The sequence below is a fragment of the Lissotriton vulgaris genome, chromosome 5 (genome assembly GCF_964263255.1).
Source record: "Lissotriton vulgaris chromosome 5, aLisVul1.2, whole genome shotgun sequence".
Taxonomy (NCBI): domain Eukaryota; kingdom Metazoa; phylum Chordata; class Amphibia; order Caudata; family Salamandridae; genus Lissotriton; species Lissotriton vulgaris.
In genome coordinates this window covers 71,996,877-72,010,755 of record NC_141693.1, presented here as the reverse complement: position 1 = coordinate 72,010,755, position 13,879 = coordinate 71,996,877, and the positions used below count along the sequence as shown (strand labels likewise).

General features: G+C 42.4%; 1 protein-coding gene across 3 annotated transcripts in view; it reads left to right on the top strand.

Moving 5' to 3' along the window:
* LOC147710215 (E3 ubiquitin-protein ligase TRIM39-like) overlaps nt 1–13,879 on the top strand; it is a 229,427-nt gene that overhangs the window by 32,000 nt on the left and 183,548 nt on the right. For all 3 annotated transcript variants that reach the window (XM_086920889.1, XM_086920892.1, XM_086920888.1), the window contains one exon: nt 232–327. In XM_086920889.1, the coding sequence (XP_086777015.1) occupies nt 232–327 (96 nt within the window). The remainder of the gene's footprint in view (nt 1–231; nt 328–13,879) is intronic.

The window sequence follows — 13,879 nt, the reverse complement described above, 5'->3', positions numbered from 1 at the left end:
GTGATGAATTTGTAATTATAAATAATGTCATGTTTTTATGTGGTTGAAAGACAAACGGTCCAAATAAACTTTATTTTTTACTTGACTTGTGTAGCTGGTACTTACATTATTAATGTATGACTGGTACGTACCATTTGGGTACATGTGGCAGGTACTGTAGTGACTCTGTTTTGTAAGTAAGACCGCACTGTACGGATCTACACTTATTTTTTTGCACGCTCATCTCTGCAGGTAAAACTTCAAGAGTGGCTGCGTCTTCTGAAGAAAGAGGAAAAATATTTTGTGGAGTCTAAAGTCAAGGACGATGAACAATATAAAACGATGAGGGTGAGTGGCTGCAGTCAGTGCTGTGTCTCTGTATATGTCTGTGCCCATGTCTTTTTGTGACCTCCTATAGTTCACGACACACAGAGGCTGGTGAGTCGCCCTACAGACTGGGTCATGTTCCCCCCCAAATAAATATACTGACCAGAGTCACTGCACTTGGATCACTTGGATATTGGAGCTGAAATCAGCCAAGGGCTCGTCCTAAAATACATAAAAACAAGAATTACTTTTCTGACCTTAAGGTTTTACTTATATACTTACACGGTGTGTGCATGTGTGCGCAGGTGTGGCATTGTCTGGCTGCGAGTACGTACCTGCGTGTGTGTGTGTTTGTATGTATGTTCATGCTTAGGTGTACGTGTCTCAGTGTGTGTTCATATATGGATGGTCCTCGACTTATCTTTGGGAGTGCATGCATGTCTGCGCATCTATTTGTCTGTCTTTTTATGGGCTTGGATTAGTGCTTGTGTGTGACTGCATTTATGGACTTTGAGACACAGAGTATGCAAATACATGTGCATGTCTACGTGCATGTGTGGTTGAGGATTGTGTATGCTTTAATCCGTATTTATTGGCTGTGAGTTTGTACCTACATAAGTGAATGCCTGCCTATGAGTATGTATATCACAAGGTCTGGTGGCATTTGTCAGTGTGTAAATACATGTGTGCATTGTGTATGTATATGCATAAGTCGAGAGTTACACAACTGTGAGATTTTATATGCATCTGTGTGTGAGTCTATATGTGTATGGATGGGCGTCTCTATGAGTCTGTGCATGCATGGACTGAAGTTATCCATTTGGGAGTTTGTACAAGATTTGTGTGAGTGTGCAGATTAATATGTGCATCTGTATGAGCGTGCACCTCTGTGGGGTTGTGTATGAATGGATCTGGAGTTATCTATCCATCTATCATACCAGGCAAGCCTGGTGCATGCCCCTTCCTAATCAAAGGATTTTGCTATGTAATTGTGCTACGGTATTGACATCCAGGACCGCGAGAAGACCGCAATGGGTGCAGAAGGCGGACGTCCCGTCTTGACAAATGTGTTACTACATACGGGCTCCCCTCCCAGGACCTGCAAACGGCTACAAGTAACACGTAGCTAGTGTTTTTTCCAGTGAGTCTGTTTGTTCCAGTGAGTCCGTAAGTACACAGACACCACTCATCACACAACACACCTTAGCGCTTGTGTTGATAACACGAAAAACGTGGCTTATTTTTGCCACACCCTCACTACATTCACCTGGTCCTGAAGAATGTCCTCGCATCTTTTTAAGAGGCTGAAACATGTAGACCAACCACAGTGACAACCTAGATCAATTTATCTCAAAGTTGTCCTTTTCCTTTATTAACCTGGTCTTGGGCCGCTGGGAATAAAGTTTTTATTTGGTAAGGATTCCCAGAGACGATTTTAATTCGCGCCACTTTTTTCACAACCACACAAATCCAGCTCAGCTGTAATCAGGCGTTGTAGCACAACTGGGTGGCATTTGGCTATATATATATATATATATATAGACACATATACACCTATAAGCCACTCCTACGGTAGGCCTCGACAATCCTGGAGGCAGAGTGCTTGGTTTTATGTGAGAGAGTGCCCTAGCATGCGCTGAGCCCCTCTGCGGCTTTCGGCACCATCTCCTTATAGCTGTTCTATGATATAGCCCTACCATATACTCTTAAGTGCATTATAATCCTCGCGGGTAATGCTAACTTTCGTTTGGCTTTATCAAAACATGTTGTGTAAGGTGTCAAACACTTTGGAATACTTCCCCCCGCCAGTCCTGGCGGCGGGGGTAGCATTCCACCCTTCTAGAGGGAGAAGACATGTAGTTACTGTTAAACCAGGTAAAAGTTAGACAGAGCCCCAGCATCACAAAATGGATGCTGCAGCCGCAGACACGAGTCTGACCTCCTGCTGCTGGACGAAACTCCGGCAGGGGAGGCTTGGACACTAGGTTTCCTGTCCAGGGATGTGCTAGTGTTGTGTAGCATTTTAGGACCCTATCGTAATTTTCCTGATTCATGCCCTTATATAGGTATAAATCACCATATCCTTATATAGACATAGAAATCATTACCATATTTAGACATAACGCATGCAGTTCAAATATGGCAGGGCTACTTCCACTAGTTCCGAAAATCCACAACGATTTCTTGGAAAACTCGCCTTCAGCAGCTAGGGACTTCACCTTGCTTGAATATTGATTTGTCCAAGAACTCATGGAGTTTTCAAAGAACTGACACTCTTTGATGACGTTATTATGTCCAACTTTACGTCAAACTTGGCACCTTCAAGGTATAAATATGCCCCACTTGCTCTAGCAAACACACTGTGGCTTGGAGCAGTTCGACTATCTACTTGCCCAACGCATCCTGCTACAGCAAGTGCCGAAGGAAGCCGACCCTCCAGCAGACGCACTGAGAGAGACGCTCTCTTTTCTCCTGCCGAGAAATCCAGCTCCAGTGTTTCCAAGCTACCCTTGCGGGTTGTTGGGAAATCGAATCCTGAGCCTGACCTTTTTCATTCCAAATCAAGGTACAGAGCTGATCAGACCCTAAGAGAAATCTTGGATAGATTCTTGGCAAAAAGAATACTAAACTTAAGCTACACCTCACTTACTTCTTCCCTCGTACTAGACTTAGGTTAGGTACATCGGGGTAGGCGTATTTTAGAAGCACCAGTTGAGTACTTTTAGTCTTTATTTATTAATGTATGTATTCTATGTATTGTATGGCTTAGAAACCATACCATGCTTTTACAGTATTACTTTATAATACTCTTCGTAGTGTACGCATTGTACTTTGCAACCAGTATTACGATTGTAGCATTTCATTTCTTCTAAACGAGAAAGAAGACTTCAATAAATACTTTTAATTGAAAAAGTCCGTCTCTCTATTTCTCTGCACCTCTGGTGAAACGAAGCATGCACGATTAACTGAGTGAAATATCTATCTATTGTTTCCGCGACTCTAGAGATATATTTCTTATTCTTGGGAAACAAAGTTGTCATGTTTATGCGGTTGTCAGAAACTAATCCCTTCTTGTGAATTCGAGGAAGTTTCTAGTGACCTCTGAGCTAGCTGGCACTCACAATTAAGTGTAATATATTCGATAGAGACCTAGTCGACATTAGTCCTAGGTCAATTCCATAGTATATATTATTCCAATGCGCAGAGCCTATTGGGAATGTAGGAACTACAGTGCATGGCGCCCAGCGTTTGGTAAGGCACCAATTTAACGCTAGATACTAGAGTAACTCAGTCATGCTTTTCACAGAGACCCCTTTTTCCCGTAAAATACTCCAATAGACGTCTGGAGTGGGTTAAAGGATAAAAATATCCGCCATAACTAAGTATGATGAAAAAATCCTGTGTATTAGTTTTTGGTTTGTTCAACGTTGAAGGATACAGTGTTCCAAAATATTGTGCACCTTATCTTTGTTTCCTTGAAACTTGCTCTGCAAACTTTCATTAAACAATGTCGCTTAACGGCGACAACAACAAAGCCGGTGGAGCTGCAGTAAATGCAAACCAGCCGGGTTTTGACAACAGGTTTTCAATAAACCGACGAGGATGCTATAATCATCCGGAAAACATATGGAAAGCCATCAATAGAAAGCATATAACAAATGGCCTATCGAGAGATGGTAGGGTGATATTTGTCATAGAGGCACATGAATATCGGCAGACAGAAATATTCTATTCATGGATTGTTTTTCCACAAGCAAATCCAACAACACATGTGTTTCACTTCTACAAAGAAGAGGAAAATCCAGCGAAATACGTTCTTTTTGAGGACATTGAAATTCCACTAACTTACCAAAAGCATCAGCTCTGGTTTAAAGGCGCCCCACAACATCAATATCACATTACCAGGCTCGGTCCACTAGGTAGACCAGGAGCAACATGGCCGGTACTAGCCAGCTATACACCACATCCTGACATTGAAAGAATGACAGGACCAGAACTGTTAGCTCAGCTAAAACAAATAATTAAAATACACAGACAATTGGTTCAATATGTCATGCGGACTCGAACAGTCCAACCTGCTTTAAGGATTCCACAGCACACCCCTCACCAGGGGAACACAAACAAAATGACACCACAGACTATACAATCAGTCATTGGTAAATTACCCACGAAACAGGAACACATTCTGTTCTGGTTAGCTCAAAAAATTACTGAAATAGAGGCAGTATTTCCTGATAGTACACCTCATGAGAAACACAGGATTCTAACAATCTGGTTACCAATGGGGATCGCACCACACGTGGAGGACTGACACACTTGGGTACAGTCTTTGCTTCAATCTACACAAAAACACATGGTGTCCCGTCTATGGCGGTAATATTAGACGTTCCGAGACAGATTCAAAATGAATACGGTCCAAAACCGGCCTTGAATCTTGGTATGAAATTACTGAAGGATTTCAAACAGGCCTCAGCTATCTTATTAGCTAACATTAAAGGTGAAGCAGCATCAGTGGCAATCCACCAAAAACTAAAAGAACTTGATGTAACTGAGCAACCATATGAACTTGCCAGAATTATTGAACAATCCTGTGAAGAACTAGGTAGAGATAGTTTGGGTGGAAAACAAGTAAAACCCCAACTAACTGAAAATCCTGAAAAAGTTTTTAATAAAAATAATCTAACTACTCCTAAAAAGAAATGGAAAAATACTAGACGGGCACTTCCTAAAGAGAAGTGCTCTCAATCCAGAGGAAGGTCTCCCCAAAGGGAGCCCTCTGAAAAAAGGTATAACCTCAGAAATAGGGATAATTTGAAAAAAACCTGATAGATATCAAGATACTGATACACGTTCCTCTCGTACCTTTCAGACTTCCTCACAGAAATCTGAAAGAAGAGGACGATCAGAACACAAGTAAGAACGTGTGAAGTCCAAAGACGAACAACACGTTCCAAAAAATAAGAAAACCCACTTTAACAAGAATCAGGTAGCAAGTCTTAAAATCAGACATGCCGAGGATCTTGAGGACCCAACTCAAGAACGGGGAGTGGGCCCAGACAATGCTGGACAGCGCAGCAGAGGTTCCCATAGCTCACAATATCTTGAAAGATCATCCGGAGACAGTGGATCTGAATGAATACATTCAGGTTGAAACTGCGGACACCAGTGTTAGTGTACCCCATAAGTTATATGAAGTAACACTCTGGATAGAGGGGGACATAACTAGAAAAATAAGAGCACTCTTTTAGGAGAAGCTCTCTAAGGGTTATGACATCCTTTTAGCTGAAAAAGTCTGGCCACCTAAATTTGTCAGAGAGTGCCCACATGGCGAATAAATCATTATGCCAGCCTTTTCTAATCATATTCCTATTAACAAAAAATACACCTATGCCAGAAAATGGGCCGTGGCCCAGGCTCCAGCATTATATAAAAATCATGTGGGATGGGATGAGGATTCTCCTCACCATAAAATCCAATTAAAAAATCCACCTACTGCTCAGAGGCAGTATCCAGTTAAGCAGGAAGCTAAAAAACAGGCCAGGGAGATCTTAGATCAACCTGAATACCAAGGGGTGATTGAAATATGCACCTCGTCAATGAACAACCCTTTGTTTCCTATCTCCAAACCAGACAATACATATCGTCTAGTTTTGGACTACAGACATCTAAACTCTTGTTGCAAAACCTTTGCAGTACAAAATGCACACAGTGCAGCAATGATGAATAATATTGTGTGTAAAAAATATAAAATTACATTAGATATTTCAACCGGTTTCTTCTGTCAAAACATTGCACCGTTGAGCAGGTATCTGACTGCTTTCTCATTAATGGGGACACAGTGACACTTTTGTCGTCTCCCCCAAGGATTCGAGAACAGTCCAGGGTTATTTTCAGCCAGAGTAACAGAGTTACTACAAATGTATGATGATGAGGCATTATCTTTTGTCGATGACATCTATCTAACAGACGATGATGTGGACAGGCACTTGAACAGGGTGAACACCATAATACTTGGATTCGCCTCTGAAGGGTACAAATTCAATTTGAAAAAATCAAGAATTACTAACCTCAACGTCCTATTTTTGGGATATAAACTTTCAAGTGAAGGCAAAAGCCTGGCAGCCAACGTTTTAGAAAAATTTGCGCTGCTCCAACCTCCAAAAACGCTGAAACACTTAGTCAATTCTAGGATTCCTAAACTTCGGAAGAACTTACATTCTTAATTACGCAGAAAGGGTTAAACCTCTCATACGAATTAATCAAACCTGATTTCAAACCAACTAATTGGACTCAAAATCACACAGTAATTTTGCGTTCAGTGCAAACAGACATGTTAGCAACAACACATTTACAGACACGCGACAATGTACACAATCTTGTAATCCGAATCATCCCAGGGAGATGCGGATTCACATACCTAACTTTAATGAGGGTGAAAATGTACCAATAGCTTCCAAATCACACTTGTACACACAAGCTGAAATGAAATTCACTTCAACAGAAAAAATTCTGACAGCGGTTCATACTGCAGTAGCAATGGAAAGAGCACTCGCACAGGGAAAACGCATAAAGGTCGTTACGCCTGTACCTGCCTTAGAGGCAGTGACAAAAGCGAGCATACCAAATGCCAAAGCTTTTCATCCAAGATGGATACAATGGGTTAATTCCCTTGCTGCAACAGACGTTAAATACGTTTTTGACTCCTACTTGAAGACACAAGAATTTCGCCAATACGAACAAGAATGTCCTCTGCTCACTGAAATTCTGCCTCTCGAGCATTACGGATGTATAATTTATACAGACGGATCAGCACAACCCGCAATTGGGGGTAAACAAGCTTATAGTGCTGCTTGCGCGATTGTTAAAGGTCGCTGGCGCGATGGTAAATTCGGACCTATGGTCACAAAAACTCACTTTCAGGGAGACTGTACAGCTCAGCTAGCTGAACTACAGGCTTTCAAGATGGCGCTTGAAAATACCGATCGTGAATTCCCCACACTTATAGTGTGTGATTCGTATTACTGCGTCCAGTCTTATAATGAATATTTGCAGAACTGGGTTCAAAACGGTTTCAAAGACGCAAAAGGTGGCACAATCAAGCATAAAATGCTTAGGGAACAAATAGTTCTTTTACAGAAAGAACTACAAAAGACTCACATGATTCATACACTGAGTCATCAGCGTGATGGCGTTCACGTTTAAGGGAATTCATTGGCCGATGAAGCCGAGAAGGCAGCTGTGCAAACGGCTTCCGTAGCTGCAATCACTCGTTCAAAAACAAAAATAGATGGTGAAACAATGCTAGCTGTCCCCATCCTCCCTATTCTCCCCATGGAAGCCAAACAGGTGGCCATACAGGGCTTAATACAGTCACGCCTTGACTTCAACAATATGCTCTACCTTGGTGCCCCAGAATACACTCTGAGAAGGCTCCAGATAGTGCAGAACTGCGCAGCACGCATTCTGCTCGCAGACAATCAGTGAGGGCCGGACTGGTAAGCCTCCATTGGCTACCGGTGCGCCAGAGAGTTATGTTCAAGGCAATGTGTATAGCACCCCAGGCCTTCTGGAACACTGGCCCAGGATTACTCGTGACCTAATCACCCACTATACTCCTAGTAGAAGCCTCCATTCCAGTCAGACCTTCCTCGCAATGGCCCCCAGAATAAAAAGGTCTATATCTGGAGGCAGGACGTTTTCCTATAATGCTGCCAGGTCCAGGAACGCCCTTCCACTGCACCTCAGAGCCAACCCCAATCTGTCTGCGTTTCGCAAACAGTTGAAAACTTGTCTATTCATTCTGCCCAACTAACTCTATCCTAGCCTCCCTATATGTTTTCTTGCGGGTTCATGGTACTCTTAGCGCTTGGACGCCTCCGGGCAGCAATTCACGCTGTATAAATTCACATCCTATCCTATCCTATCCTGTCAATGCCACAAAGAAAGGCTACAGTGCTGCATTACCACTGAACTATCCACTCAAATATGCATACATTATTGACGCAAACTCTTTTCCTTTTGCTTGAATCCCTGGAGTGGGGGATAGAGTAATTCCAAACAAGAAACAGAGAGATGCTTTGATTCAAGAAGCACATATGGGAGAGGGTCTGACACATCAAGGGATCTCAAAATCACTAAGAGAACTAGAAAAGATGTACTGGAGACCAGGGATGAGTCTCCACATTTACAAATTTGGAATAAATTGTGATGTCTGCTACAGAGATCATAGCTTTGAACACCACCAGATATCGGACTACAGTGTAGCCAGCCCAGTACAGACACCATTGTTAGACAGCATTACGCTTTCTACACACAGATGTCAACATGGACGAATGCGGTCCCACAACTAAAAGGACAAGATTCATTTGGATGTGGCCTCAGTGCTCGGCTGACGCTCGAACTGTTATAAAAGATTTGCGAGTCTTTATCGACATATACGCAATCGGCACTCTACATTCTGAGCAGGGTCCTGCGTTTAGCTCTCGAGCTTACAAGGAGGCCATGGCCAGCTTGGGCATTGCATTGCGGTACTCAAGTCCTTTCCATCCTGAGGGAAATTTGATAGTGAAAGAAAACAAAAACCCTTTGATATCAAAGATCGTTTGGCTGTTTTACAGGACTTAAATGAAAAAAGAAGAAGTCTAAGCAACACCAACAAACAGCCAACGACCACTGAAGACAAACTACCTGTCCTAGCAAGACCTGTCTGGATTCCAAAGATTGGGGATCTGGTCAGAGAAAAAATAGCAGATAAGAAGGAATTTGGGCCTTCTTACAGAAAACCAGTACCTGTACTAGCAATCCATGGATCAAGAGCAGTGTTACTGCTGCCCCTTGCTGGAAAAAAGGAGAACAGGTCCGTATCCATAAGTAATGGGCCCAGTGGACTCCAAAGATGTAGCAGACGACCAAATCTTGCTACAATCCAAAAGGTTGAAATTGAAAGACTCATCACCTTTGAAGAATCTGCAGTGTTAAAAGGACTATGCAACAAAGCCATGGAACTTGTGCCTCTTGAGACCCAAATAATAGTTCGTCAAGACACTCCGGTCTACAATGATATAGCCTCGGAGTATAATATGACAAGGGATCAAGCAGCTCCAGCGATTTCAAGTAATCCGGATGCAATACCAAAAATTGACAGAACTGCCTCTGGCTATTTCATCAACTTTGATACATTTTCTGAGGATCCCAGTGAGCCCGAAACAACGCCAGCAAATAAAACTTTCGAAGACCGAGTATCGGAGCTCTTTCAACAACTTGCAAATACTTATCTGGTTTCACCATGGGTTGAATTTTAGATTGTGTTAGGTGTACTTTTTCTCCTACTTTGGCTCATTCTTCTTTTAAGTTTGGGAAAGTTGATAGATGGAAAATATAGTAAAATGGAGACAGCAAGTAAGAACATCAACTTGCGCCTGAAGCCACACCAATCATCTCATCGTGAACAACAAGACCTGTCATCAGTGAACATCACAGCCATTCCTATACCAGGTGGTATAGCATGGGACAGAACTGATTACGACATTTATGGTCCTGTAGAGCTGTTGAAGATTCCACACCAATTTAAGGTTTCTTTGAGTGACTTTATTTCACCCAGAAAATTTTCTGATGATTGGGACTTTGAGACTGTTAGCAAAATGATGGCAGACTTAGAAATTTCAGCAAAATGTACTAAACATGAATCCTTAGAAGGTTCATCAGATTATGAACAAATGTATTGTTTTAATCACTATGGTCATCATTATTTGCACAAACTGCAAACCCTATAAAGGTTTTAACTTATAATCAATGAGAACATTGTCCGACGCCACCAAAAGGTAGCTCTAAAACATGTTATGAAAAATGTCCATACTTTTCAGGTTTCAATATCACAAATCCAGAAACTTTTTACTTTAAAAATGTTAATCAGACAGGAATGAAAAGTACGTTGAGCAATATTAAGCAAATTTATTCTGCGGCCTTTTATGCTTAATTGTCCACATTAGGTTTTTATTTTTGGAAAGACAACATTGAGACAAAAACTGTCTATGGCACAAAAGACTGGCAGGTGCAAGGTTTAGAAGCCTTATTCAGAGCATGCATCATCCCAGAATAAATTATGTTTTTAAATGACACTGTTCAACTGACAAAGACAAAGATTTAAACAAACTGTCAATACCTAAACCCACACCTGATGGTAATTGAACTACCACATGAGGAGGTAGACGTAAACTATATTTTACAACAGAACAGAACTAATCCTGATAGGAAAAAATGGTTAATCTGGCCCACAGACACGAATTACTGTCAAGATAGATTCCTGAACAAAACACAAGGGTTTACAGTAACTAGGCCAGATCCAAGATATATCCAGAGACAACATCCAGGGATAATAACCACTTACAGTGTAGGAAAACTATGCCTTGAGTGACTACAGAAATCCACACTTCCAGATATAAAACAGCACTTAACTTTACTTAAAGATGGCGTTGAATTAAGAGATTTCTTACTAGGATCTCGTAAACCACGTCATAAACGTTTCATAGACACCGGTATATACGCTGCTTATAATAAAGCATGGAAAATCACGCAAATGGAAACTACAGAGCGAATATGGGAGATTGGTCGTATTAATTTAGAGAAAGATCTCTCTGTAGTTGACAATGGGTTAACAACTCTGTCATCCAGAATTTATTCTTGGACAGCATTGTATCCTCTACCATAGACATAATGGAACAGGACTTTCTCATTTTACAGCATGGGCAGTCTCAATTGCGTTCTATACTGCTGCTAGGCTGGATGTTACAAAACCTTTGTTCAGGCTACGTGCCTTGGCGTATAATCAACACCACGTCCTTGTTTACGGAATTTAACCCTACATATAAACAAATCTCTTTGGTGCAAAGGGGAGCAGACTATACGGTGCTGAGCATAGAAAAACTGGAAAGATTGCCATTAACCGTTTCTGAGAAACCAGCAGTAGAATGGATAATACATGGCACCATCACTTTGCCAGTTACGATTTTCCATTTTCAGTATTGCTTGAAACACATACCAGCCGGCCTGTATGAAAGGTTGGGTAAAGAGTACATAAAGTCGACCTGGCATTTACCACACACACACAAATGTTGGAGTGGGGAAAAGGAAGTATTTCTCAGTGGTTCACAATGTAACAGCGCACTAAGTGGTACACTTCTTTGTGAGGGCATTAACTTACATGGATCCTGTGATGGTTCTTCAAACAACTTATCATGCCACCTGCAAGGTTCTCCAACAGCGGTCATAGATCCAATTTTTAGGCAGCTTTCCAATGGCAGCTACATAATGTAGAATGATCACAGCTGTTGTGGAATGAAGCCAGGTGTAGCCTATGTCGTTAGCGTGTAAGCCAGGGTCACTTGTTGTATGCAAGTATTGTTTCCTAAAATGAAGACAGACGGGGAGTCGCCGCTATGGCCTTCACTGAACATCTCTTCTATTCGAATTGATACTTTGAGCAGAATGAAACCCATTCTTTTACAAAAAACGGTGCCACTGACCTCGTCCAAAGAGACGTATGATTTGCAAGTTGCAAGGTCCTCTGCTAAAATACATAACCTTTTATCGTCAAATTGTCCAATACATTTCGCAAAAATGTTCGGTCGTACCTTAAACATGTCTGATACCAGCGGTGTTGTACATGTATTTAAGACGATTTTTGCGGGACTGTTAACACCCATTGAAGCAGTCCTAGGCATTTTTCCAAATTTCGTGTACTCTGTGTTCGGTGGCCTGCCTCTTATTTTGGTACTTGTAGCAGGGATCTTATTTTTATTCTTCCTGCTCCGTTATGGCAAATCCAGCCACCAGCAATACCCAAGTCAGCATAGAGAATGCGCTCCAGGTGATGAGGTATCGTGACAGAATAACACAGATTCTTGGCTTGGCTCGTTTGAGAGATCTGAATACCACGTGGTTCCTATCGTTTGGACCAATCTGGCAAGATTGCATCTTACCTGTTCTACGATGCCTGCTTTGTGGAGAGGAATGCATGTTAGATATCTGTCTGACACTCCCATCAGCACTGCCAACGGATGTTGACGCATTACTGGGTCCGGTAACGGCTCATGTGTTGTGTTGCCCCCAACGGCTACCAATCCCGATGACAGCCGGCAAATCCAACTGGAGGTGAGATACGCGGACCACCAGGCACACAGGTACCATCTGCTATGAACATTGCTAATGCGACTGACGCTGATGGCGATGCTTCACATCTGTGTACAATTGATCTACTTAATGAAGTGGTTGAACTCTCATCTACTGTGGTAGACGACTTCTTTGCCAGCCTTGATGATTTAATGTTTTCTCCTGACACCGAGAATAACTTATGAAAGTTGCACACAGCGTTCTCTCAGCTGAAAATACTACCTTTGCCTTTTCAAAACAAATCTTCTAACTTTGGAACTATATTTTTCTACTATTTGATTTGACTTTTTCCAAAATTGAACTTTTTTTTTGGGGCACAAAGTAATCTGCTTAAAGTAGAACTATTCTTTTTTTTTTTTTTTTAAAAACCTTTATTAAAAAAAAAACAGGGAGATACATGCGCAGGCCCACAACCCTCATGGCCGGCCGCAAATACATTCAATAAAAACAGGAGAAATTTCAGGTCAATCAGCAAACAGGATATGGTAAAGTACACCAGGCGCGGTTGTGAGGCTCGCAACACAGGATACGAGGTTTTCATTTTTAAATTTTGAAGAAGAGTAGGGGCTGCAACAGCAAGGACACAACACCTTACATGAGAGATATACAGAAAAGACAAGGGGGACGCACCCCAATGGCAGTCAGAGATAGGCTATGGCTATAGCAACAATATAATCTAGGCAGCCGCGGCGGTAACATTAAACTACAAACAATATTACAGTAAACAACGTTCCTAAATATCACCCCAGAGAGCCCACCCCCAAGAACAAAGAAACAGGGGCTAGTGGAGATGCCGAAAGAAGAGGTAAGATGCAAGACCAAGAGACAGCCAACCCTACTAAAGAGGAAAGAACCCTCCCAAAGCCGGAAAAGAGCGATAGGGACCATAGAACAAAACAAACTAAAATAACAAACCCCCCCGCACCCGCCACCCTGCACCCCTGTAATGGCTACGGCCTAACCCACTAACAGCATGCCTGTCGCCCCGGAACTGCCCCACAGAAGAGAAAAAGTACAAGAAGTGGAGGAGGAGAGAAACAAATACACCCCCGGACACCCAGCACCCCCCGCCGGCAGTGAAAAGATGGAGGAGGAAGACAACCAACAGGTGAGTTCTCAGCCGCCCAACCCCCGACCCCCGAACCGATAAATACCAACGTTCAACCCAGTCAATGTCCAGCCAGTCCTTCAGAATCTCAGCAGTGCGAGCAACCGCAACCAAGAAAACATCCTCAACCCTGCCCCCTGCGATCCGGTGCGTCGACTAAGACTAGCCGTCCAGGCGCCATCTTAGATGAAAAAGGCGAACAGGAGGGCCACGACAGAATTGGATGCTGTCCAATAAAGTCTGTCCGATCCAACACTGTGAGTTCAATAACAGTACAAAAAGAAGCAACGCACAGCA